Source organism: Sardina pilchardus, chromosome 2, assembly GCF_963854185.1.
Source record: "Sardina pilchardus chromosome 2, fSarPil1.1, whole genome shotgun sequence".
Classification (NCBI taxonomy): Eukaryota; Metazoa; Chordata; class Actinopteri; order Clupeiformes; family Clupeidae; genus Sardina; species Sardina pilchardus.
In genome coordinates this window covers 30,340,647-30,362,999 of record NC_084995.1, presented here as the reverse complement: position 1 = coordinate 30,362,999, position 22,353 = coordinate 30,340,647, and the positions used below count along the sequence as shown (strand labels likewise).

Below are 22,353 nucleotides of genomic sequence, written 5' to 3'. Positions count from 1 at the left end.
CCAGGATGTACGTCATAGCACATACGGTGATGGTTGTCTGGTTGTGTTTTGGGTTAGCACAAAGGCTGTCAACTACTGTCACTGTTTTCAGGTAAATATAACCTGCTGTGTTCAGATAGACGTATTTAAGAGTGCACGTTGCTGAAGAGGTTGAAGTAAACCTGCATTTGTTAATATTCTGTACTGTCCAGGTCAGTGTAAGATAAAACGTTACTCATTGCGGAACAGAATTTGTGGTAGCTCCTAAGGAAATCTAGTTAATCCCCTCTTCTGTGAATCCTTGCTATGGCTAGCTATAGCTAACATTAGTGTTTGCTAGCATCGCCATCACATTAAAAACGCCAGCGAATATTATTGATTTCAACAGAAGAATTTTTGGTTAGACATTACTTCAAGAAAAAGAACTACCGGTCTTTTTGAAAGTGTAACGAATCAACGTCAGCTAGCCTTTGAGCTAAAGAATCTTGGTAGGGGCAGCCTGGTAACTAGCCACTATAATAGCCAGTAACGAAGAGGCGTGAAAGCCGAGTCCTGGGAGTAGGTCGTATTGTTCTTCCTTTTTTGCTGTACAGGTGGCTGTTGTTGCTGCCCATATGTGATTCACGTGCTCGCCCGATGGAAGTACCATGTAAATATTTGAACAAATATATGCATTGCTGACACGGGCTTATGTTAGTGTTCCGTTAGTAACATTTGTTTTTGGTTTCTGAGGACAGAGCATTATTCAACATACCAGCTCAGTGTTAACAGCACTTGACAGACATCGATCTCGATAATTATATCCCATGTCTATATTTAGATAACCTAACCTAACGTATTGCATCCACTGCTGTGAGGTTAAACATAAGATGTCTGCACTGTTTTATTCTGTGCCATTGTTTCAGGTTATTAGTGTGCAGCTGCTGTATCCTCTCTTGAGACATCAGAACTGCTTGACAATGAGTTTACCAGCAGCGCCCCCGAGTTATGCAGAGGCCACAGCTGGAGATAAGGAGGCTGGGATCTCCTCCCCTCACTATGGAGGTCCACCTCCCATGATGCCGCCACCTCCTGCCATGCACCCCAGCTGGGCTTATGTGCACTCCGGCCCCAGTATGTCACCAGGTTACAGTTCTCCAAGGCTATGTATTTCACTGTGTCCTATATGCTGTACCTATACTGTTAAAGACTGTCGATGTTAAACACATGACGTATACTCCATAGGCCACACTTTGTATCCTCTTCCACTCTGGTGAACATCTAATGGTTTGCCCCTTCTTTATAAGGCCCTGGCTACAGCAACCCCTATGCATCAGACATGTCCTCCCCATTTTCGGACCCCAGCTCCAGTGGCAGCTTTGATGGTCTCGGAGGAAGCAGCTGGGAGGACAAAAATGTCCGCCGGATGTTCATCAGAAAGGTAATTGTCCAGCTTGTTTATTATTCCATCTTTACACATCCAAGAAAAAAGGAGAAGAAAAAGTGATCGAGTGAGCACAGTTTGTTTGCATTGTTAAATCACAATAAAGCGTTGAGCTCTAAGTGCTTATGGTGTGTGTTTTGATTTTCAGGTGTTCAGCATTCTCATGGTGCAGCTTTTGGTGACGTTTGGTGTTGTTGCCCTCTTTACATTCTGGTGAGAGAACACGTTTGCCTAAGCAGGCTCACTTTGACAACTTCAAAGATATGCCTTTCTCAAACAGGAACCAAGCATTTTACCCCCTTCCTTCTATGCCCTCTCCCTACAGTGAGCCCGTTCGGCAGTTTGTTCAGTACAATCGCATTGTCTATCTGGCATCTTAGTAAGTATTCAGCTCCCTTCCACTCAGGTCATTAGTCTCTTTGGGAATGCTGAAGAGGTTTTGTGTTCTCATTTGTTTGTGCGCGTGTTTGTTTTCTATCCTCGCAGCATGATGTTCATGGGGACTTATCTGGTGCTGGTGTGCAGCACAAGTGCCCGGTAAAAGCAAGACTCTTCTTCTTTTCCCAGTATGCTTCCTTTAAGGCCTCTCAGGGTCTGCAAGAGAGATCGGGCAGAATGGTCTTTGGTTAATCATGCAGACCCTCCTGAGATCTGGCTAGTAATCGCAGTAATTAAACAGGTCACAGAGGGCTTTCTGAATGGCTTCTTGTAATATATACAAATTTAATATAACAATGAGTAGTGAATGTATCTGTGCTTTGTGTGCAAAACTTCAATTTCATTGCAAACTGATGTACTTAAGCTGTGTATTTGATTTCCTCCTTTAGACGACAGTACCCTACCAATCTCATTCTACTCGGAATCTTTGTAAGTTAATTAATGGAATCCACTATACTGGTTGATGAAGTATTGTATTTTATGGTATCTATAAATGAACTGGTTTACTTTTGTAATAGTAGCTGTTGTGGTATGATTGTTGTAGTTGTTTTGTGTTTGGCAAGTGTACATACCCACATTTTCTCTCCACCTCCACAGACTCTTGCCATGTCCTATATGGCAGGCATGCTGGCAAGGTATGTTGTGTTTTTTCCTGCAGTTTCCTGATACTGTGCCCTCCACAAGTATTGGAACACGTGCTAAAGTTGACTATGAAGAGGAATAAATTGGATAAAAAATGATATACCCAGCCTTTAAGGACACCAATTTTCTTTGTGAATGAATATAATATCGTAAATAAATGAATGTTTTCCTTAAAATACGGGGGTTAGAAGTATTGGAACCTCTATGTTAACCCTATGTGTTAAAATTCCCATAGAGGCAGGCAGATTTTTTTTATTTTTTTTATTTTCATGTATTTCATGGATCCAGGATACTATGCACCCTGATGAAGTTCCCTTATTGTTCTTTGGAATTAAAATAGCCCCACATCATCACATACCCTTCACCATACCTAGAGATTGGCATGGTTTCATTGTCATTGAGCTCAATGCAAATCTAACCAGCCATCAGACTAAGTGAAATAAAACCATGCCAATTTCTAGGATTTCTTTGATGATGTGGGGCTATTTTAATTCCAAAGGCCAAGGGGACTTCATCAGGGTGCATAGTGTCCTGGATTATTTGAAAGATAAAGAAAATGCCTGCCTCTCTATGGGAATTTTAACACATAGGGTTAACATAGGGGTTTCAACACTTATGACCCCTGTATTTTAAGGAAAACATTTATTTCTTTACGACACATTATTCATTCACAAAGACAATTGATGTCCTTAAAGGTTGGATATTTCCTCTTTTTTTTTTATTTAAGGCATTATTAAGGAAAATTATCAATTTCCAAAAGAGGATTTTATATTCCTCTTTATAGTAAATTTTTAGCCTGTGTTCCAATACTTATGGAGGGCACTGTATTTGTGTGTGCACGCACATACGACATTTTACTGTGATTGTTCAATCTGTTTGCCTGCTGAGCTGTCCTCCTGTGCCCCTTGTGTTTCCATAGCTACCACAACACTAAGGTGGTAATGCTGTGTGTGGGCATCACGGCTGTGGTCTGTCTCGCCGTCACTCTCTTCTGTTTCCAGTCCAGGGTGAGTCATCCTAGCCACAGGGCCTCCTGCCACAACTGCGTGATTGACCACAAAACAAGTAGTGGTTACTTTGGACAAATGTAATATTTAGTTTTTAGAGTGAAAATGCCTAAAAGGGCCTAACAGTCTCATCCCCAGCTCTTTATATGCCTAAGCATGAATTTGCTGGGGTGATTTTGCTGTAGATATAATTCTGATTTATAATTGAATCCTCAGATGGTGTGTGTTTTCTGGTTCACTGTTCCACTTGGTATATCTGAATGTGTGAACAAAAGCATATTAAAGTGGATAGACCACTACCGCCCTCCTGTCATGGCACCTAATGCCAGCCAGTGCGATCCCAGCGTGTTGGGGGTGTGGTGTGTTTAGCCAGTGTGACCAGGTGTGTTGAGGGTGCTATGCTGTGGTGTGTTTAGCCAGTGTGACCCGGTGTGTTGAGGGTGCTATGCTGTGGTGTGTTTAGCCAGTGTGACCCGGTGTGTTGAGGGTGCTATGCTGTGGTTGGCCAGTGTGACCCGGTGTGTTGAGGGTGCTATGCTGTGGTTGGCCAGTGTGACCCGGTGTGTTGAGGGTGCTATGCTGTGGTTGGCCAGTGTGACCCGGTGTGTTGAGGGTGCTATGCTGTGATTGGCTCCAGGTTGACTTCACCTCCTGTCACGGCCTGCTGTTCTCCCTCATGATGGTGCTGATGGTGACGGGCCTGGTGCTGATCTTCACTGCTCCCTTTGGCTACGTGAGTCTGTACACACACACACACACACACACACACACACACACACACACACACGTGGCTTTTCTATTAAGGGTGTACATTAACTGCTATCTTCAGTCTAAAGATGTAACAGTCTAAAGTCTAATTTAGTGTAACAGTGTTAAGTCTAATTTAGGCTAATTTCATAACTTATTCAGTTAGTTCATAACTATGCTGATTTAACACCATGGGAAAAACCTTAACCACAAACATTGATGACTCAGCTCAGTGCTATAAGCATATGATACGTTAATTACTATGATGTACATACATTTCATGTTTGTTTGAAAAAGACCATCTGACATGTTGCATACATTTTCACAGATCCCCTGGTTGCAGACAGCATATGCTGGACTGGGTGCCTTGGTCTTTACACTGGTAATACTGAGGAAGCTCATCTCTTTAAATTTACATTGTTTGTTATTGTACTGTCATTCCATTACGTAGTTTATATAGTAGTCCCTCAACATACATAGAGAATTACATCACAATGATGATGTGCTAGCCTGGATACCACCAGGCTGATTCTCATTAGGATCGTTTATAACTTCCAATGACCCAGGGGCGTAATTAAGTGGGAAATTAAAATGAAACTGGTGCACGAAACTCTCGCCATGTATTTCTGGTATAAAAACAACGGTTTTAAATGCAGTTATTTCAGTTTTTGGTGGTTCGGAAATGGACTTGAATGGGGAAGTTGCTGTAAGGTTCTGCTGAGCAAATTCAAATGCACTCGCTGATTCGTCTGGGTTTGTCCAGGCTTAATATATGCAGCTTCAGCAGAAACGAATACAGACAGGCATGGGGTTCGTGTCAATCAGTGTTTGTGCTGTCTTCCCACACTCTTCCTTCCATGTCACAGCTGTTTGTGTGCACACTCGCGTCTCACACATGCACTGAGGTGTTTTGTGTTTTTGTCCTCTCTGTAGTTCCTGGCGTTCGACGTGCAGCTGCTGATGGGGAACCGCCGCTACTCGCTGAGCCCGGAGGAGCACGTGTTCGGCGCGCTCTGCCTCTACATGGACATCGTCTACATCTTCTTCTTTCTGCTGCAGCTCTTTGGGAGCCGTGAGTGAGCCGTGAGTGAGCCGCGTCTGACGCCTTCAGCCCTCAGCCTTGACCTGTCTCTTGACCCTACTCTATACACACACACACACACACACATACTGTACATGCACGCGCGCACATACACCCAAACACACACACACACACAATCAAATAAATTAACTTACATGAACTGTTGGTTGCAAACACACACACACACACACACACACACACACACGTTCACTTTTATTTGCTCCCTGAGGAATGCTGGATGATATTCGATCTCATGAGCCGCTGATGATCGGTGGTGCACTGGGGTTCTGAAAAATAATAGTTTGGTTTGGTTCGGTGTTATCTCTTGCTGTTTGTGCGTGTGTGTGTTTATTTCTGAGTTTGGAAGGATGAGTCATGTTTTTAAAGCTCAAGCAAGGCAGCCTTTTATGGGTAGGGGTACACTGCGTACCTGGCTTTAAAACACACATGCACAATGTGCGCGCGCACACACACACACACACACACACACACACACACACACACACACACACATATACATACTCACACTCAAACACGCGTGCAAACCCCTAAACTCTACTGTCCTTAAGACAATCATAATCAGTTTGAAGAACTGGACGACAGGAGTTAGTCATCATTTAAAAACAAGAGTGTCCAGCTGAAGCGGCTGTTTTGTGTTAGCCATCCAGGTATCACCAAAGTGAACAGTATTCAAGGGCCACTTGCAGCAGATATTGTATAAGCCCAGCATGCAGTTGCTTGTCAGTTGTTCCGTTCTTGTAGGGAGAGTGTGTGTGCAAACTCAGTAATACTCATGCCAAATGACCACCGAGGCCCAATGAACAAACTCCACTTGTTGCAGATCAGAGTGCTGTCAAGATAGAGTGTGTGTTGGCGGTAATTCTGTCCACACGCTGAGCATAGAAGGAGTAAATACAAAGGCAGGTAGACATTATCAGAACATTTCAGACATTTTCAGACAAGTCAGGTGATAGTATATTGATGTTTAAAGCTGCAATATGCAGCTGAGTCTAGAACTGTCCATGACGCCACAACCAACCTCTCCACCTCCATCCACCTCTTCACCCAGCCCAATCATTGACTTTGAGTTTCTCTTGGCCTCTGATTGGTGCAGGGGTCGATGCAAAATTTGAGAATGGATTATCTCTGTTGTGCTGCCCAGGCTGTCTAATAAGCCTGGTGAACAGAGGCATGAGTCAGAAAGATGTGCTTTTGAGCTCATTTTTAACAAAACGTACACAATCCATGCTGTAGTCTATACTTAGTACAAAATCATTCTTGAAGGGAACTTACTGTAAAGTAGGTATACCAACCGAATACATTAAATGATATATAAATGTCTAGGAGGAGAATTTGGGTGCTGAAGTGGAGAGACCACAACAAGTTTAGCATTCCTCTTGGCTCAGCTGCAGGTTGTTTTACGGGGACACTCTTTGCAAGCGTGAGGTTCTGCATTGAGGCTGAGTTAAGGAAACCACTGGCTGACACACACATTCCGATTAGGGTCCCATCTTCGTGAATGTCTGTAACGTGGATTCCTAAAGTGTTGTCCATAGAGCAATAACCTGTCCAAGCCTTGCCTTGCATGCAGACCTTGTCGTTTAATGTACTGTTCAGAGTTGGACCAAGTCCATCGGTTCTGGCCAGTAGACACAACTCCCATGATGTCACTTAGAGCATGGCTAGGTAGATAACCTTAAGTGTGTGAGGACGTAGAGTGTCTATGCTCAGATCGGTGGGGAAAAACTTTAAAGTATTATTGTACAGTGCCTAACTGTGAATATTTTGGCATTAATCAAGACGTTTTAATTCGTTTTTTAAATATGATCTACATTATTTCAAATGTTATACATCATTCAACAGAATCATTCAGACTTATTCCAAAGCTCCTTTTAAAAAAACAAACAAACAAAAAAAAAAACAAATCAAGGTGCAGATGATTCACTTTAACCTGAATATGTAATCATTCCTGTGCTGTAGTTGGGTTGCAGAGGCTGTTATATGATTGTCATGTATTGAAGTGTATTTTTTGACATGTTGAGATTGCTGTAAAGGCCACAAATACTACTGTAAGGGCTACCTCTGTGGTTCGCCCTTTCATCCCGTGTCATTGGGCTCTTTCATAGATATTCAGTGCATTGCTGTAATATTCTCCCTGCCCTTTCAGAAGGGCCCTGTTCACAGCACTGCAGTTCATTCACTCCTTCAGTTCACCTGCTGTATGCCATCGCAACTCAGCAACAGCTCTAGTGGTCTAGTGGAATTTTCCCAGTTGAGTTAAGGTGATGATGCACAGCGCAAACCTTTTGAGTTACATTGATGGGTAGTTTTGATGACTGATGCTGCTTTGGGCAACGATCCATTAATTTATATGGACAACTTTGACCATCAGTGGCAGCTTTTCATGACCTTCCAATCTGATAACTAGGAACAGGTCACATAATTGCCCGGCAACAATGCTCAAAAAGTTACCCCATGTTTCACCACCTTTAAGTCTTTCGACTTAAGATATTCTAATGATAGGAATTTAGCATAATGGTTTATGCATTATCAACTAATTACAGCAGCATCTTAAGTGATATTCTCCTTTACAGAAAGTTATACTTTTATTCTTGTCATTTATTTATGGGAATGGGATGATGGATCATGTAGCTATGAGATTGAAACATTGATTGATATCAGCGACTTGCTGGATTTGTATGCTACTGGTAGAAAGAAACCAGGCCATGATCTTGTTGAATGTGCCAAATGCTTGGCAGAGAAGGGGTGTGTATCTCTATGTAACACTGAGAGTGTTAATCATAGTTTCTATATGCATATAACCATGGGTCTAACCTTTGTTCCTTTCTTTAAGGTTTCCAAAACTAAGGGCAGGTGTAAAATAATATTTTAAGACATTTCAAATTCCATTCCTTGTGTGGGTTGAGAGTAATATTTTGTTAGAACTTCAGCTCTTAATGAACAAATGTATTTTGTCTGTTGTGCGGGTCTCCCTATATAAATGTGCAGTGTGTGAGGGTTGAATATGTGAAGTCTATTTTTTTTTCTTAGTCTCTGCACTAAGTCAACCAGACCATCAGTTTGTAGTACCAAAGACTAGTGCATGAAGAGTGTTGTATCGTGTGCTCTACACCAGGCCTGCCCTGGGCAGGGTGATCCCACATACAATAGAAGCAGTCTAATTCACCAGGTCCTCAACACACTGATACATTGGACACAGGGAACTATTTTTGTAGGGGCCCTTTTGTATCCATTGGTCCTGTGGTGAAATAAACGAATGCTTCACGATGGAAACTGTGTCCTTGTTGTCACTATAACTTGCTGTGATGGATAGCAATGAAGGGTTCAGGTAAGTACATTGTGTGATGAACTTGTTCTTTGGCAGGCATACGAAAGATAGATAATACTGTACGTAACTCAATAAGCGTCATTTGTTTTAACGTAGAAATAGATTTGTTGATGGAAAATCGTACTGTAAGATGGAAACAAAAGTGAAATAAGGTTAGGCTACATGGAAAGTGTGTTGTAAAGGCAGATAAACTACTGAAATGTTTGCCGTTATGTATGATCGCTCCACTTTTTGAATGCCTTTAACTGAGACTTACCACTTATAGTGAAATAACGGACCATGAATGTTGTAGGTTGTTATTATTAGTAGTAGTAGTATCATTAGCATTATTATTAGTAGTATTTATTGTTGTTTTGTATGAATACTAGGCCTATGCAATCTTTGTTGGGATTTTGACCTTCAGTATGTTTTGTGCATTGTTTTATTAAGCTACTCTGAGCAAAACATTTCAGAGGTTTCACTCAAAATGTCGTTCATAATTTCATACTTTTCCAGACATGTTCATAATAATAGCAACTACATGAAATGAATCCAGTAGAAGGCTGTGCATAAACTTGTGTATGTAGCTTTAACAGTTGTCACGTGGTATCGTCAGAGCATTTCCTCATGAAAAATGGCGCTACCCACTAGCTGTCGCATTCTGGTCCCACACATATCTAGATTTAATTCGTATGTTCGGGAAACATCGCGTATTTGTGTTACGAGCAATTTAATGCTAGCTAAAAGGCAACTGACGTATGGGCAAACCGCAGGGATTTCTCCGTCCTTGGCGTGGAAGAGCGCAGTGAGCAGAAGGTCATTCCGACGTTGTAATATCACCAGTAATCACGTCAATGAGAAAAGCCACAATGAAGAGAATTCCAACAATCGAAATGCATTGTGGAGTGCTGTTGGTAAGTGTCTTTTGTATGATTGTAGATCTTGCATGTGCAAACAGACGTCAAGGGTTTGACATAATGCAGGTTACTAGAACTCTTGCAAAACATGTTGCATGCAGAAACGCTAGTGGGCGTTACACAAGTTAGGTAAGCCCAGAAATGTCAATGTCCACTCCACGTGTTGCTGTAAACACCAATTCTTTCCTGGTTTGTCATGCTACAGCAGCGTTCACCTTCTTCGGTAAGGCTGAGGATGAGAGAGATGAAGCGCAGAGGGCAGAAGATGAAATCATTTTGCTCCTGAAAAAAGCCAAGGTAGCGACCACCATTATGGCATAACAAAATGTACCAGCATTTTCACCTTGCACCATTTCACAGGTGCATACTGTCAAATGCAGACACTGGTGTACCACGAGTAAACTTTTTTTTTTTTTTTTTTTTTTTTAAAAACAGGCTTTAACATTCCTGAGCTGATATCTCTGGTTAAATTAAGTTTTGTCTTGGAAAACTGCAATGTAGAACAATTCTGAGATAGGCTAATTCTGTCTAATGTCAAATTTGAGGTCCCCTAATTGAGGCCTAAATACTCTAATTATTGGCACATGGCATCAGGTCCATGAAGTGGCATAGGCCCAAGTATTGGATTTTTTCTGATTTACCATAGAAAGTAACAACCTAAAATACTTGTTTTGATTATCCTCAGCTCAGTATGATGCGAGACGAGTTGGAAGCAGCCAATGTTTTCTTGCATCAGGCCATAAGACTGGCTCATCAAACTCATAACACCCAGGCCATCATCTACACATACAGCTTGGTATGGAGTCCTCCTCTCCTGTAGCTCTTGAATTCATCACCACCTGTCTGCATGCACTATTTGGGCAATGTTAGAAACAGTCAAAGAGATAGATACGGATTTCACTGTCATATATTCTGATGGTCTTCTCCCTTCAACCTTTACAGATGGCAAACCTTGCCTTTGTTCAAGGTCAGCTGACCAACGTGAGTAAGAGTGTTGTGTTCTGTGTTTCTCGGTCTGACAGTTTGTCAGTCACTCAGCCAGTCTCGAATTGGGTTGATTTTTAACTCAAGAATGGTGTTGCTCTTTGCCACAAGAATGGAGTTGTTTCTCATCACAGCTGTGCTCATATCCCTGTTTACAGGCAGAGAAGCTCTTCAAGGCAGCCATGAGTTTCATGTTGTCTGGGGGAACGCCTCAGGTAAGAAGGAGACTGTGATGGACATGTGCTTTAGCTTATCATGTGGATGTGGTCTCTCGTCATGCTGTTGTATTGATGTCTTCTGGGTGTGATGGTGTGTTTAAAGAGGTCAACTGTGTTTCTGTCCCCACTCTTAATCTGTTCAGGATCATAATGCGGTCATTGAGATGTCCCTGAAGCTTGCAAGCATATATGCCTCTCAGAACAAGTAAGCGTGCTGCCACCATTGCCAGATCTTGTAAATGAAAGTAAGGTGGGCTCTGTTTCCTTGGACGATTTTGTTTGGTTGCTGTTGTAGTGTAATATAGTTTGTGTAGGCCTATATACATTGCCTGGTCAAAAAAAAGTCACACACTCTGTGATATTTCGTTGGACCGCCATTAGCTTTGATTACAGCACGTATTCGCTATTAGCCTGGGTGTTCCCATCCTGCTTTGCGTGGTGATTTCTGCTAAGGCAGTCTGGAAACTATTGCCCTAATTTTTGACTGAGATAGGGGACCAATCACAGAACAGGGGGAAAGCAAGACAAAGATGAGCTATGCACAGACGCATTTGATAGACATCCGTGGCGCCCAGTGAACGGATCTGAGCTTTTTTTCAAATACGAGAAAATTAACGTCTGGTTGTCAGACCACGTCTCATTTGGGAAGTGGTAGGCGCTAGCCAGGCTAATTTGTTATGGCATCATTTCCACTTTTTTTTCACTATTGTATGCGTTGCGTTAATTTATCTTGAAGATCTTGTATTGGTGACACGAGATTCGGACCCCTGCACAGTCTTCTCTTGCACATCCCAAAGACTCTCAGTGGGGTTAATGTCTGGACTCTGTGGTGGCCAATCCACCAATGAAAAGTATGTCTCATGCTCCCTGAACCACTCTTCTACAGTTTTTTGAGCCGGATGAATCCTGGCGTTGTCATCTTGGAATATCCTCATGCCAACAGGGAAGAAGAAATCCATTGATGGAATAACCGGGCCATTCAGCATATTATAGATAGTCAACTGACCTCTTTCTTTGGGCACATAACGTTGCTGAAACTAGACCTGACCAACTGCAGCAACCCCCAGATCATAGCACTGCCCCCACAGGGAGGCTCTTACCTATTTGCTTAGTTAAATCCAGGTGGTGACCTTTTTTTGGCCTGGCAGTGTATAATATACAGTATGGCAAAATTATTCCTGTTTGTTATTATGTGCTGTAACTTCCTCAAAAAAAGGGAATTGACAGGATGGTCATGTATATTCTTGTCCCAAATGTCCTTTCTAGGAATGAATTGGCAGAGCACGGGTTCCAGTTTTGTACAGAATCTCTGGAGGCCAAGATTGAGAAACACAAGGACCTCTCCCTAGAGGAGTTATCAGGTATCCAATCAACTCAAGCCCACCTTTCCTCCAAACCACAAGTTATCAGCTGTCATTGTATCTGACAAGGCCTGCTGTTGTTGTTAGTGATGGATTGTTGCCGATGTCTGTGGTGATGTTTCCTTGTCCCTCCCGTCAGACGAGGAGAGGAAGGACACGCGGCTGCTGCTGGGCCTCTGTTTGGACGCCAGGGCGCGCTACCTGGCCGTCACCCACCGGCTGACCGAGGCCACGGGCGATTACCGCCGCGCCCTGCAGATTTGCTCAGAGGAGCAGGGAGAGGCGCACCCACAGGTACAGCACCCAGCCAGCTACTTCCATATGTGCCACTTTCCTCTCATTCACATTACTTTTCACGTTAGCTTTCTATTGTTTCAGGTGTCACTTTCCACTCGTTCACGTTGGTGTGATTTTATAGAGGAACGTTTTTTTTGTCCAGGTCACATACAACTGACTTGTGGTCATTCCGGAGGCCTATTTGTTGCTTCACATTCACACCACTTCTTGTGGTTGCTCTCTCACCCTTTCAGACTCTGGTGTTGATGAGTGATCTGGCCACTATCCTGGACCTCCAGGGGAAGCATGAAGAAGCCCTCAGTCACGTGAAGAAAGCCATGCAGCTGGGGAAGGAGGCTGGCCACCCCGACCAGCATGTGCTTCTGGGCAACATGGCCGGCATTCTGATGCATCAAGGTAACCAATAAATGGGAAACATGAGGAGCCTTCAATCTCAACTTTTTGAACACGTGAATAAACTGAGTCTTGGGTACTGGTGTGGAATGAAGCGCTCAACCAGAGGATAGCTTTGCATGTGAGAACCCTCCTGTGCCGCAGGGTGTGAACCGTGTCTGTTTGTGTGTGTGTGTGTGTGTGTGTGTGTGTGTGTGTGTGTGTGTGCGGCAGGTCAGTTTGAGGAGGCCAGCCGGCTGTACAACGAGGCCCTGGCGCTGGCGCAGGCCGTGGGCGACGGAGAGGCCGCCGAGCAGATCCAGGAAGGACTGAAGGAGCTGGCCGGCAGGAAAGACGCCCAGGCGGACGCCAAGCCCGGCGGAGCGACGGCGGAGAGTCCGGCAGAAGGCCAGGCGGCGTCAGATTGACGTGAAAAAAAGTTCCACCGCAGCAGGATCCCGGCATGTCAGCGGCGAGCCGCAGGTGGAAATGTTTGTTGTGTGTTAAACGTCCCTTTGCCTGTGCCCGCACCATGCCACCACAGTGTGCCCTGTGTCTGTGTGCCATCTGTGGTCTGAGCATCCTGCCAACTGCCATTGTCTGAGTGACGTCGTGTAGCCCACTGTTCTCCAGCTGTGACGAGGTCCTCGCCCTCTCTCCCGGTACCCACGTGATGGGGAGCTACCTTCATTCCCCCCCCCCCTTCTCCCTGGTGTGCCCCTAGACCCATTTCCTCGTTCAGGTGTAGTGGAAAGGTGAGATACACAAGCTTGTGTACCAGTTCATGAGACTCAGGGAGGCGGCGGTACAGGGAACATTACGGCCCAAGGTCTAGAGGCGCACAGCTGTCATCGGGTGATACTGTTTACATGTGAATGAAATACAACCATGGAAAGGGCAGCTGTATTCTCACACATTTGTATGTATGACTGTCAGGACCAATTGAATGCTGCATCTGATGGGCCTTAAGCACATTACAGCATAGGAGACAACTGAGGGGACTCAATTGGAACTGGAGGCACAATCAGATGCCAAACAAGGAGTTTGAGAAGAGAAGCAATATCATCCTGTGTTTTGAAGAGGAGATTGAATAAAAGTAACCTGTCACAGATCTTATCCATGTTGTGAACCTTGATTGGATTTTACACACACACACACACACACTCATTTTTGTATCATGTCAGCCTGATGTAAGTGAGTTCAAATGTACGTTTCTCACACTTCAGATACATTTAATATCCTCAAAAAAGTCATCACCAGCCATTTGGATGGACCTTAATAATATGCACCAAAATGCATACCAAATGCACTTCATAGTTAGTCAATTTGGGCGTGATGAAAGAACAGAAATGTGTCCATTATAAGTCACCTGTCAATCAATTTTGTCATTAGTTGAGCCTGTTTTAAATGCTTTCCCTTAAATATCGTTGGTGAGGAAGACTGCACTGAAGCACCCACTTCTGCTAGGCAGATTTGAAACTTGTGGACTTGTAGGAGTATTGTCATACACAGGGTGGCAATGTTGAGAGTAGTTTGATTTCAATGAGGTCCACTTGTAAGATTTGGGGTGGTGTGGGTCAAAAACGTTATTTCGGTCTGATTGTTGAAGATGTGGCAAACCGCAACAGTAATAGTTAATGACGAAAATAAAAAAAAAGAAGCTCCCTTCTATATTTAACTTGAAAGGGTTTTTAGATTGTCAGCTCTTGTACGTTTAGATCACAGCTAGAGGCTGCATTATAGGCTGCTTATTTGTATGTGTTTCATGATATTATATCCTACATTAAAACGTATCATAAAAATTATACATATCTCATCTCTAGGTAACATGTATATGATTGAAACATTTATTGAGCATATAGGGCAAGATAGGATGAAAAATGTGTTGTTTACATGGACAGTGTGAGGAACAAAATAACTTTAAGCTTATTAACACAACACAATAGAGTTTAGAGGACGTAGTCATTTTTAGGTTGTGACGTCCATGCTGTTCTAGTATATGTATGAACAGCTGATCGCTTTTGTCTCTTTATGTGTAGACTAATCATAATGACTGTTTTTGAGGTGTTTAATGACGCCTCTTGGAAGCTGATCGTTATTGGCATTACCGTGTCATGCTCTGATAAATAGACCTTATAATGCAGGTTGTGTGGTCCAATTATGTGTAATACTACATACATTACTCCATCTACCGCCAAATGCAAAATACATTTAAATCCTGTTTTTGTTTTTTCTTGATATCTTCTCAGTGACATCCCAGGATTTCAAGGATTGTTGGGGCTTATTTCAAATTATGGGGCCAGGTTGTACTTAAAATTGTATTCAAGGAGCACATCCTTTATTTTAACTATTAAATATTTTCCTATTTTATGTCTTTTTATTAGTAGAGGTTAATTTTTAATAATAATAATAATAATGATAATAATAATGCATTTTATTTATATTGCGCTTTACATCAAATCAATGATCTCAAAGTGCATTTTTGGAGAATCAGTTGGTCATGTAACTATATGGGGGCAGGCCCAGAGAACTTTAGTATTTGTGTGTGGTACATGTAATTGATGGGTGCCATTAGCATATCGGAGTCAACAAAAACATACTAATTACGGGTTCCTGTGTGGGGCAGAGGGAGAACCAAAAAGATTTATGCGTTCTCACAGCACGCCAAAGCATCGGCCCCATTTCTCCCACAGTGCGGTTTGACATCTTCCTGGACACTCTCCCACACTGTTTACGACACGGCCCTGCTTTCTGAGAACTCATTCTGATTGTGAAAGGATAACAGCCCTCAGAAATGATGGATCACTTGTGAAGTTCGTCAACAGAATTCTCTGAGTAAAGCAAGTCTATCTCTCCTGTAGGCCTACCCTTCACTGATTCTTCATGACTTACACGCTATTTTGGTTGACTTTCATTCATTAAAATCAATGGAGGTACTTTAAAACGCCAACAGGTTCTGTTTCTGAATACAAACACACAGCATAGCCTAATTGTGCTGTTAGAACATTTGAGACCTCATTCAAAATGGTCAGTTCTTGGAAGCCTCAGGCAGGTACCATCACGTATTAAAGGGAACTTCATTATATAACCTTGTATTAGTGTACCTGGCCATGTTTTTGATCAGCACGACCAACACATCCCTCAGGGGATATCAATAGGGACACTCGGCACTTCCCATAAATGAAATAAAGTTTAGCGCTCAGATCTTCTAAGCTCTGTAGACAAAACACTCAAGGCCATGATACCTAGGGTAGCCTTCCCGTTATTAAATTCCTGTACAATGAAAATATGGCTGTTATTTTCTTTAACCCTTTACAGCCACTCTTGCATAGCCAGGCTCCTTATTGCACCACCTCTCCTCAGTTTCAGCCCTTAGGCCTTCGATCCCAATGGCCTGGCAATGCATTGAACTCTCTTGAGTTGCATTGAAATCGACAGGGCCTTTATCATTACTTTGAATGTGCCTTCACTTTGGTGGGATTTTTGTGAATTATTGTAAAGAAGGGCAAATTAAATTGACAGATTCCATTTATCAAAGCCATAAAAGGGGAAATATCCAATGGTGGTGAACACTTTTTTTATAGGCACTTTATACAGTATAATCTCCAACTGAATACCATGGCTTTGGCTTCTTACACTGTCACAATGATAGAAAAGCAAGAAGAGATGACTTTGAAAGGTACCCCACCAGGTTGTGTAAGATTTCACTTGGCAAGAACATGCAGAGTGTTGAGGGGATGAGGGGCCACTTATCTGATCTGTCAGAGCATCATTATGTTTGTTGCGGTGGGCTGGCTGCTCTGTTCTGTTGTGGGAAACGGTGGTGAGCTGAAGTGCAATATTTTCTCAGAATTCTGAAAGCTCTGGGCTCTGAGTGAGAGCTGGCCTCGTAGACAAATCTAATTTGATGAAACATCTGGCAGAGCAATGCAGGAAGGAGAGTTGCAATCAAATCAATTGGGAAAACCTGTGTGACTCAAAATCTTTCACAAGCCACTGTGACTGAATTTTAATGTTCATGAAGGAGTCTACTCAGCAGTAAATCTTGATAAGCAAACCAATAGCCTACATCTTTACATCTTAGTATTGGAATAGTTGCTTTCTAGTAGGTAGAATAGTCTTAGCCAAATGTGTTGGTAGGGTTAAAGTTTTCATGAAAATGTAAGAATTTAAAAGCAATTTCCTCATGTGCATAGCTGGCTTTTGGTAATATGAAAAAATAATGAAAGAAAAGATAATTTGTTATTTATTTCGCAAAGATTTTCTGAAATGGCTTGGATAAAATTATTGGATTATAGATATAGGGTGTCAAGTTGACTATTTCCTTCCCATACGGTGATGTATTTTCATCATTATCATGTTTATTTAGCATCATTTTTTGTGTATCATTCTGATCAGGCTGTCTGAAGAGATGCGAGGGAGATGATGAGTAAGCATATTAGGGCTAAAGGTTATCAAACTAAACTGATACAGCTACATATTCCTGTGACAGTGAAATATTTGTGTCCATTGCTTGCACTGAAAACAAATGCTTAGACCAAAGCCTCAATACCTAAACGTCTAGTATATTGCAAGCAAATTTTGAATTGGGTAATACACATATGAAAACACTAACAGACACAAACAAGTGTTTTCGTGTGTGTGTGTGGGTAGTACCAATTACCAGATGTGCTTGCATTTTTAATGGAAATGTATTCCCAATGACAGCAGGAGATTTCATTTTTGAACAAGTAATGTAAGAAACCATGTGTAGTGTTTCGCAATAATGCAGAATTGCAAGCAATGTACGAAGCAGAACATTTGTTTAAACTGGTTATACAGTTTTAGGTATGCTACAAGAAGTTTAGGTAAGACTTTGGTCTAAGCATTTGTTTTTAGTGTGTAAGCAATGGGCAAAAAACTGTAACTGTGATGGTATTTCTTTCTTTCTGTTGGAACGTTTGTTTTTTGTAAGCACTTTTGTTGCAAAAAAATGTCAGTTGATGCATAATTTATTTTTGAGTTTCACAAAAGACTGAGATAATGACAATGAAAATAGAAACACAAAGACTGCTGAGTTTTAGATGAAGTACATCACTGCTGTTGTTTTTGAAAGAGTAAACATGTGTGTGGTTTTGTTGCATTAGAAAGGATTGTTGAGTTCTGCTTGCAGTGGGGAACAAAAAAAACACGCAGTCTGCAGAAGGCTGTCTTCAAACCTGAGACAGTTGGAACAGTTTGCTCAGAAAAAGAGTGCCAAGTACCTGCTGACAGATGCAAAGTGTTATTACAAGCTACAAAAATGCGTGTGTTGAGCCACCCTGTCAACCTCATCAGTGCAGGGCCGTGTAAAGCTGGCATATGAACCTGCTATAGTGAGTGAGTGCCCATGCGCCTGCTCCAGCCCTGCACACTGAGGCTTTGGTTTTCAGAACCCTTAGTCAGGACAAGCCAACCGTGATCATTGTAATCCAAACTCAGCTCCCACCACTGGGAGCCATTGTTCCACCTGACCCTGCCCAATGATTTGCAGTAGCAAGGCGTGCCGAGACCAGGGGTTTCAGTGACCACTCCAGATGGTAAATCATCTCAACTGGTGCAGGATACATGCTGTTTTGCCAAACACGGCAAAAAAAGGGGGAAAAAAAGACTAATATCTGTTATTGCTTATGTGTAATTTTGCACTGTAGACTACACAAAAGTTTGTGTCAAATGACAGAATCCATCAACACCCACACCCAAGTCTCCCAGGGGGATTTGTCGATGCAGTGGACACCTGTTTTCTCACGCGAGTACAAAACCACTCATCTCTGCCAGAACAGACACAAGAGCGGTTTTGTGCCAACTAAGTTGGTGTGTGTGTACAGTACTTGTGTGTAAGCCCCTATCTGCATGGAATCACTCCCTCCACTGTTATTAAGTCTGAAAATCAGTGCACCACTTTTGCCTGTTCCCATAACAACCTGGACGTGGCATCTGTGTGGTCGGCGGCCGACTGTTCTTAACGATTCTCTCACCCCGCCGAGGTCATGGAGGAGGTGAGATTTCAACACTCGCTCACCGAGAGGGAGGGAGAGAGAGAGGGAGCGCACCTGAGCCATTTATCCCAATTTGATTGACCCAGGAGGGGATAAGCAGACCTTTGTGAAGGGCGCTCATATTAAAGCACAAAGCCCAATAACGTGTTATTTATTCTCGAGGTCAGAGGCTGTGCTGACAGTGTGAAAGAGGGGAGTTTGATTCCACTCTGTGGAGAATTGCTTTGACATTTCGCTGAGCAAATTCATTGTTCATCTGGCACCATCTGTTCCCACTTTATACACCTGTAGTGTGATAATGTGGAATTGAGCAATCACATTTCAACTCCGAGACAGAGCTAATGGATCTGATGGTCATGAGGGTGTGTGAGGCTCTCTGGTTGCCCATGCAGAGTGTCTGTTCTTAGGCTCATCTTCAGATTGAATGAGACTAAAATAGCTTGTGCTAAGATGTCCCACTGCCCTGCCCTCTGCCTAGCTGTGGTCTCACCGAGTGCGAAACATGGAGACATAACAGGATATACAGGAGGATACACAGTGCTGGAGAAAGGCCTCATGCTCCACGCTCTCCCATACCACACGCCACAGTCCAACAGCAACAGGCGCTGGACGCCACACAATGGCAGGAAGACTCCTGCGGTCAGCGTGCACTGGTGCTGACTTGACCGATTAACACAGTCGTGGCCACTGGAAGCTTGTGCAATAAACTAGGTTTTTTGCCGTGCGTGCAAGAGTTGCAGATGTCCAGAAATTATAGCCTCGAGCTCAATTAAAAAAAGAGTTTCAATGAGGAACGCAGTGTTGAACATATAGGGGTTTAAAGATGGTTTAGTGGTAAGAGAATATGTAATTACCCACCCTTGACAATGTATACATTATATCTGTGTGGCTTGTGAAGTTGTTCATGCAGCGTTCCCATCACCCAGAAGTGGTGGTGGAGGTGATTTTGCGCTGTGTTCAACAGAACCAGTCCGGGCGGTAATGATCTCTCCCTGGGATCATGTGACTGTCACTGTGAGTAGAGCAGACACTCACAGCCCCTGCTGCACTGATCATCACAGACATCACTCTAGAGCTAAAATGACACCCAGGCTTACTTATTGTTTGCTGAAAAGATAATTACCCACATAACCATATGTAATTATATTCAAACGCACATTCACACACTATTTCTCTCTCTCTCTCTCTCTCCCTCTCTCTCTCTCTCTCTCTCTCCCTCTCTCTCTCTCTCTCTCTCTCTCACACACACACATGCAAGGGATGCTGGTGGCTAAGCTGTGTGTAGCGCCTGTGGAATGCGACTGCGATGTTGTTCGGTTCTCTTTGGTCACCCACCTCTTCCCTGAGGATTTAAACGCTGACCAATTAATCCCCAGCTCTCTCACACACAGGCTCCCTCGCATACCCATCACAGCCCCCCCCCTCACTCTTAGACACACACACACACACACACACACACACACACACACACACACACACACACACACCCACCCACACACACACACACACACACACACACACACACACACACACACACACACACAACACACACACCTCCCCTCTCTCTTATATAATGTCTTGCTGCCTTGTGCCGACCACTGCTCTTGTGATAGAGCTCATGGAATTGTCGTCTACAGTCTTGTTTCAACAAGGATGCAGGCTGACGCATGAAGCTGAGGACAGACTCTCCATCTACCTTGAAAGGCTCCAGAAGTAGACCTGCTGTGTAGCGCGTTATCAGACCACATCCCCCATCTTTTCTCACTGGTGAAAAACAACATTGGATGTTCACACTCAGGTGAGTTTTGGGGATGCTCGTCTGCACTATAGAACATACTCAATGATTCAGACTGAAGTTAAATATTTAGTTGTTTTTTAATTACTTTTCATTCAAGTTTTACACTACACCACTATTTTGCTACAGCGTATAACTACCTGTAGAGGTGTGCAGAGGTTCTGTCCTTGCATCAGTGGTAGTTTGCTTCTCATCTTCTTCACATTTTTACCCTCAAACAGCTTCTTCTGTTTTGCCGAACATGTCAAGTTAAATAATTGTTATGGTGTGGCCTACAGCACTTGGGCCAACAATGAGTTTAAAAGGGCCATTTGATGAGATTTGCCAAATGCCTCTTAAACTTCAGTTGAGCTAATTTGTTTGCCTTAGTTTGAAAGTCTGAGATTCAATATACAGGAGGATGCTATAGGGATTTTAGAGGTTTCTTCTGATGCAAATTGGAATTCTATTAAGATTTATTCTAGCATAGTGACCCCAAGAGTTATGGTTGATAACCTGAGAGTGGCAGTATGCAAAGTTATCTGAATACACAGCATCACAGCATCCAAGCCAAGCAGCAATCCATGCACAGCATGTGGCCTTCTGCTGTAGGGGGCAGAGGATTTGACACAGAGATAAGCAGGATGGATCTGCAATATGATCAGATCATGCAGCATTTGGCTCCATTTATTTTCATGGCTATGAGGATCAAGGGCAGAAAATGAGGCAGAAGTAAAAAGGTTTTTTTTTACATATATAACAGAAAGCAGTGTATCTTCATTATCAAAACATCAAACTTTCTGTATACTGTACATAGATGGCTAAGGAATTAAATACAGGATACATGTTGTGTGTATACAGTGTAGTGTGCCTATGGCTATATCCTCTCACTAGTGCCACTATTGCATCTTGTAAGCAAAACATTATTACACTCATGTCCCTTACATGCTCATATTGAATCAAAATTAAGATGTTTTGCATGTCTTCATTCAGTTGAAAATCATATGCACTGTAAAACCCTGTAATTGCTGTATGTGATCATGAAACTCTTAAGTGTTGATTCATTTGGCCCTATAAAATGTTGTTTCTCTTCCAGAATGTGGGTTGAAATTCAATGCATTCCCACCAGTTAACCACAAATGTCTGAGAATGATTGCAGTTGTTTTTGCAATGTTCCTAAATTAAAGATTTGAGCTCAAATTCACAAATATGCCCCGGCCTTTTGACCCATAGACATTCTTAATATGGCTAGCTTTAGCAGCTACCCTAATTAGAGCCTAACGTGAGAGGAACCAGTATTAATCTCTTTTCTGAGTGTTTTTGGCTTTCATATGGTTGTTATGTAAACAGTCTTTCAGTGTTCAGAGAGAGTTCTGTATTTTGGGGGGATTGTGACTGACCAGGGTTTGAGATTATCCATAAAGTCAGTGTGACTGCACTTATCCACTTTCACACACAGTCGTCACAGAGGACTTACAGTAAACTCCACAACAACTACCAGGAAACAGCTTTCACTGTTGTTGTTGTAAGTGTTTTCAGATAAATTAGAGCTGTCTTGGGAAGGTAAACCATCATGTACAGACCCACTAACACTAACAAAAAAAAAATGTGCGTATTACCATATCCATAATTACATGGAATAACAATGTAGGCCAAATCCCCATGAATTGAAAAGAGATAAGAATATAACGTATAAGATCTTTGCTAATCATATATTAGGGAACACTGCATACCACCAATCTTTCCAAGTCTCTGTGGACCAGGTTAG

The 22,353-nt window shown here is 42.7% G+C and overlaps 2 protein-coding genes across 2 annotated transcripts; both read left to right on the top strand.

The window, feature by feature from the left end:
• Positions 1-22: 22 nt before the first annotated feature.
• On the top strand, positions 23-8,611 carry faim2a (Fas apoptotic inhibitory molecule 2a). The gene is made up of 12 exons (XM_062526152.1): positions 23-91; positions 885-1,092; positions 1,266-1,399; positions 1,551-1,615; positions 1,728-1,781; positions 1,889-1,939; positions 2,230-2,269; positions 2,438-2,475; positions 3,402-3,489; positions 4,127-4,222; positions 4,565-4,618; positions 5,170-8,611. Exons 2-12 carry the CDS (start codon positions 939-941, stop codon positions 5,314-5,316), a joined length of 921 nt encoding a protein of 306 aa, XP_062382136.1. The 5' UTR covers positions 23-91; positions 885-938; the 3' UTR covers positions 5,317-8,611.
• Positions 8,612-9,257: 646 nt separating this feature from the next.
• ttc19 (tetratricopeptide repeat domain 19) lies at positions 9,258-13,910 on the top strand. Its single transcript, XM_062526139.1, has 10 exons — positions 9,258-9,559; positions 9,768-9,859; positions 10,248-10,358; positions 10,505-10,543; positions 10,705-10,761; positions 10,908-10,969; positions 12,031-12,125; positions 12,265-12,419; positions 12,656-12,818; positions 13,029-13,910. Exons 1-10 carry the CDS (start codon positions 9,280-9,282, stop codon positions 13,220-13,222), a joined length of 1,248 nt encoding a protein of 415 aa, XP_062382123.1. The 5' UTR covers positions 9,258-9,279; the 3' UTR covers positions 13,223-13,910.
• The last annotated feature ends 8,443 nt before the right edge of the window (positions 13,911-22,353 follow it).

Excerpts from the sequence above, each read along its gene's own strand:
- faim2a (XM_062526152.1), top strand. The coding sequence starts at position 939 with ATGAGTTTACCAGCAGCGCCCCCGAGTTATGCAGAGGCCACAGCTGGA. Across the intron at positions 3,490-4,126 it reads TCTTCTGTTTCCAGTCCAGG|GTTGACTTCACCTCCTGTCA; the intron begins GTGAGTCATCCT and ends GATTGGCTCCAG. Across the intron at positions 4,223-4,564 it reads TCACTGCTCCCTTTGGCTAC|ATCCCCTGGTTGCAGACAGC; the intron begins GTGAGTCTGTAC and ends ACATTTTCACAG.
- ttc19 (XM_062526139.1), top strand. The coding sequence starts at position 9,280 with ATGGCGCTACCCACTAGCTGTCGCATTCTGGTCCCACACATATCTAGA. Across the intron at positions 9,560-9,767 it reads TGCATTGTGGAGTGCTGTTG|CAGCGTTCACCTTCTTCGGT; the intron begins GTAAGTGTCTTT and ends GTCATGCTACAG. Across the intron at positions 10,544-10,704 it reads TTCAAGGTCAGCTGACCAAC|GCAGAGAAGCTCTTCAAGGC; the intron begins GTGAGTAAGAGT and ends CCCTGTTTACAG.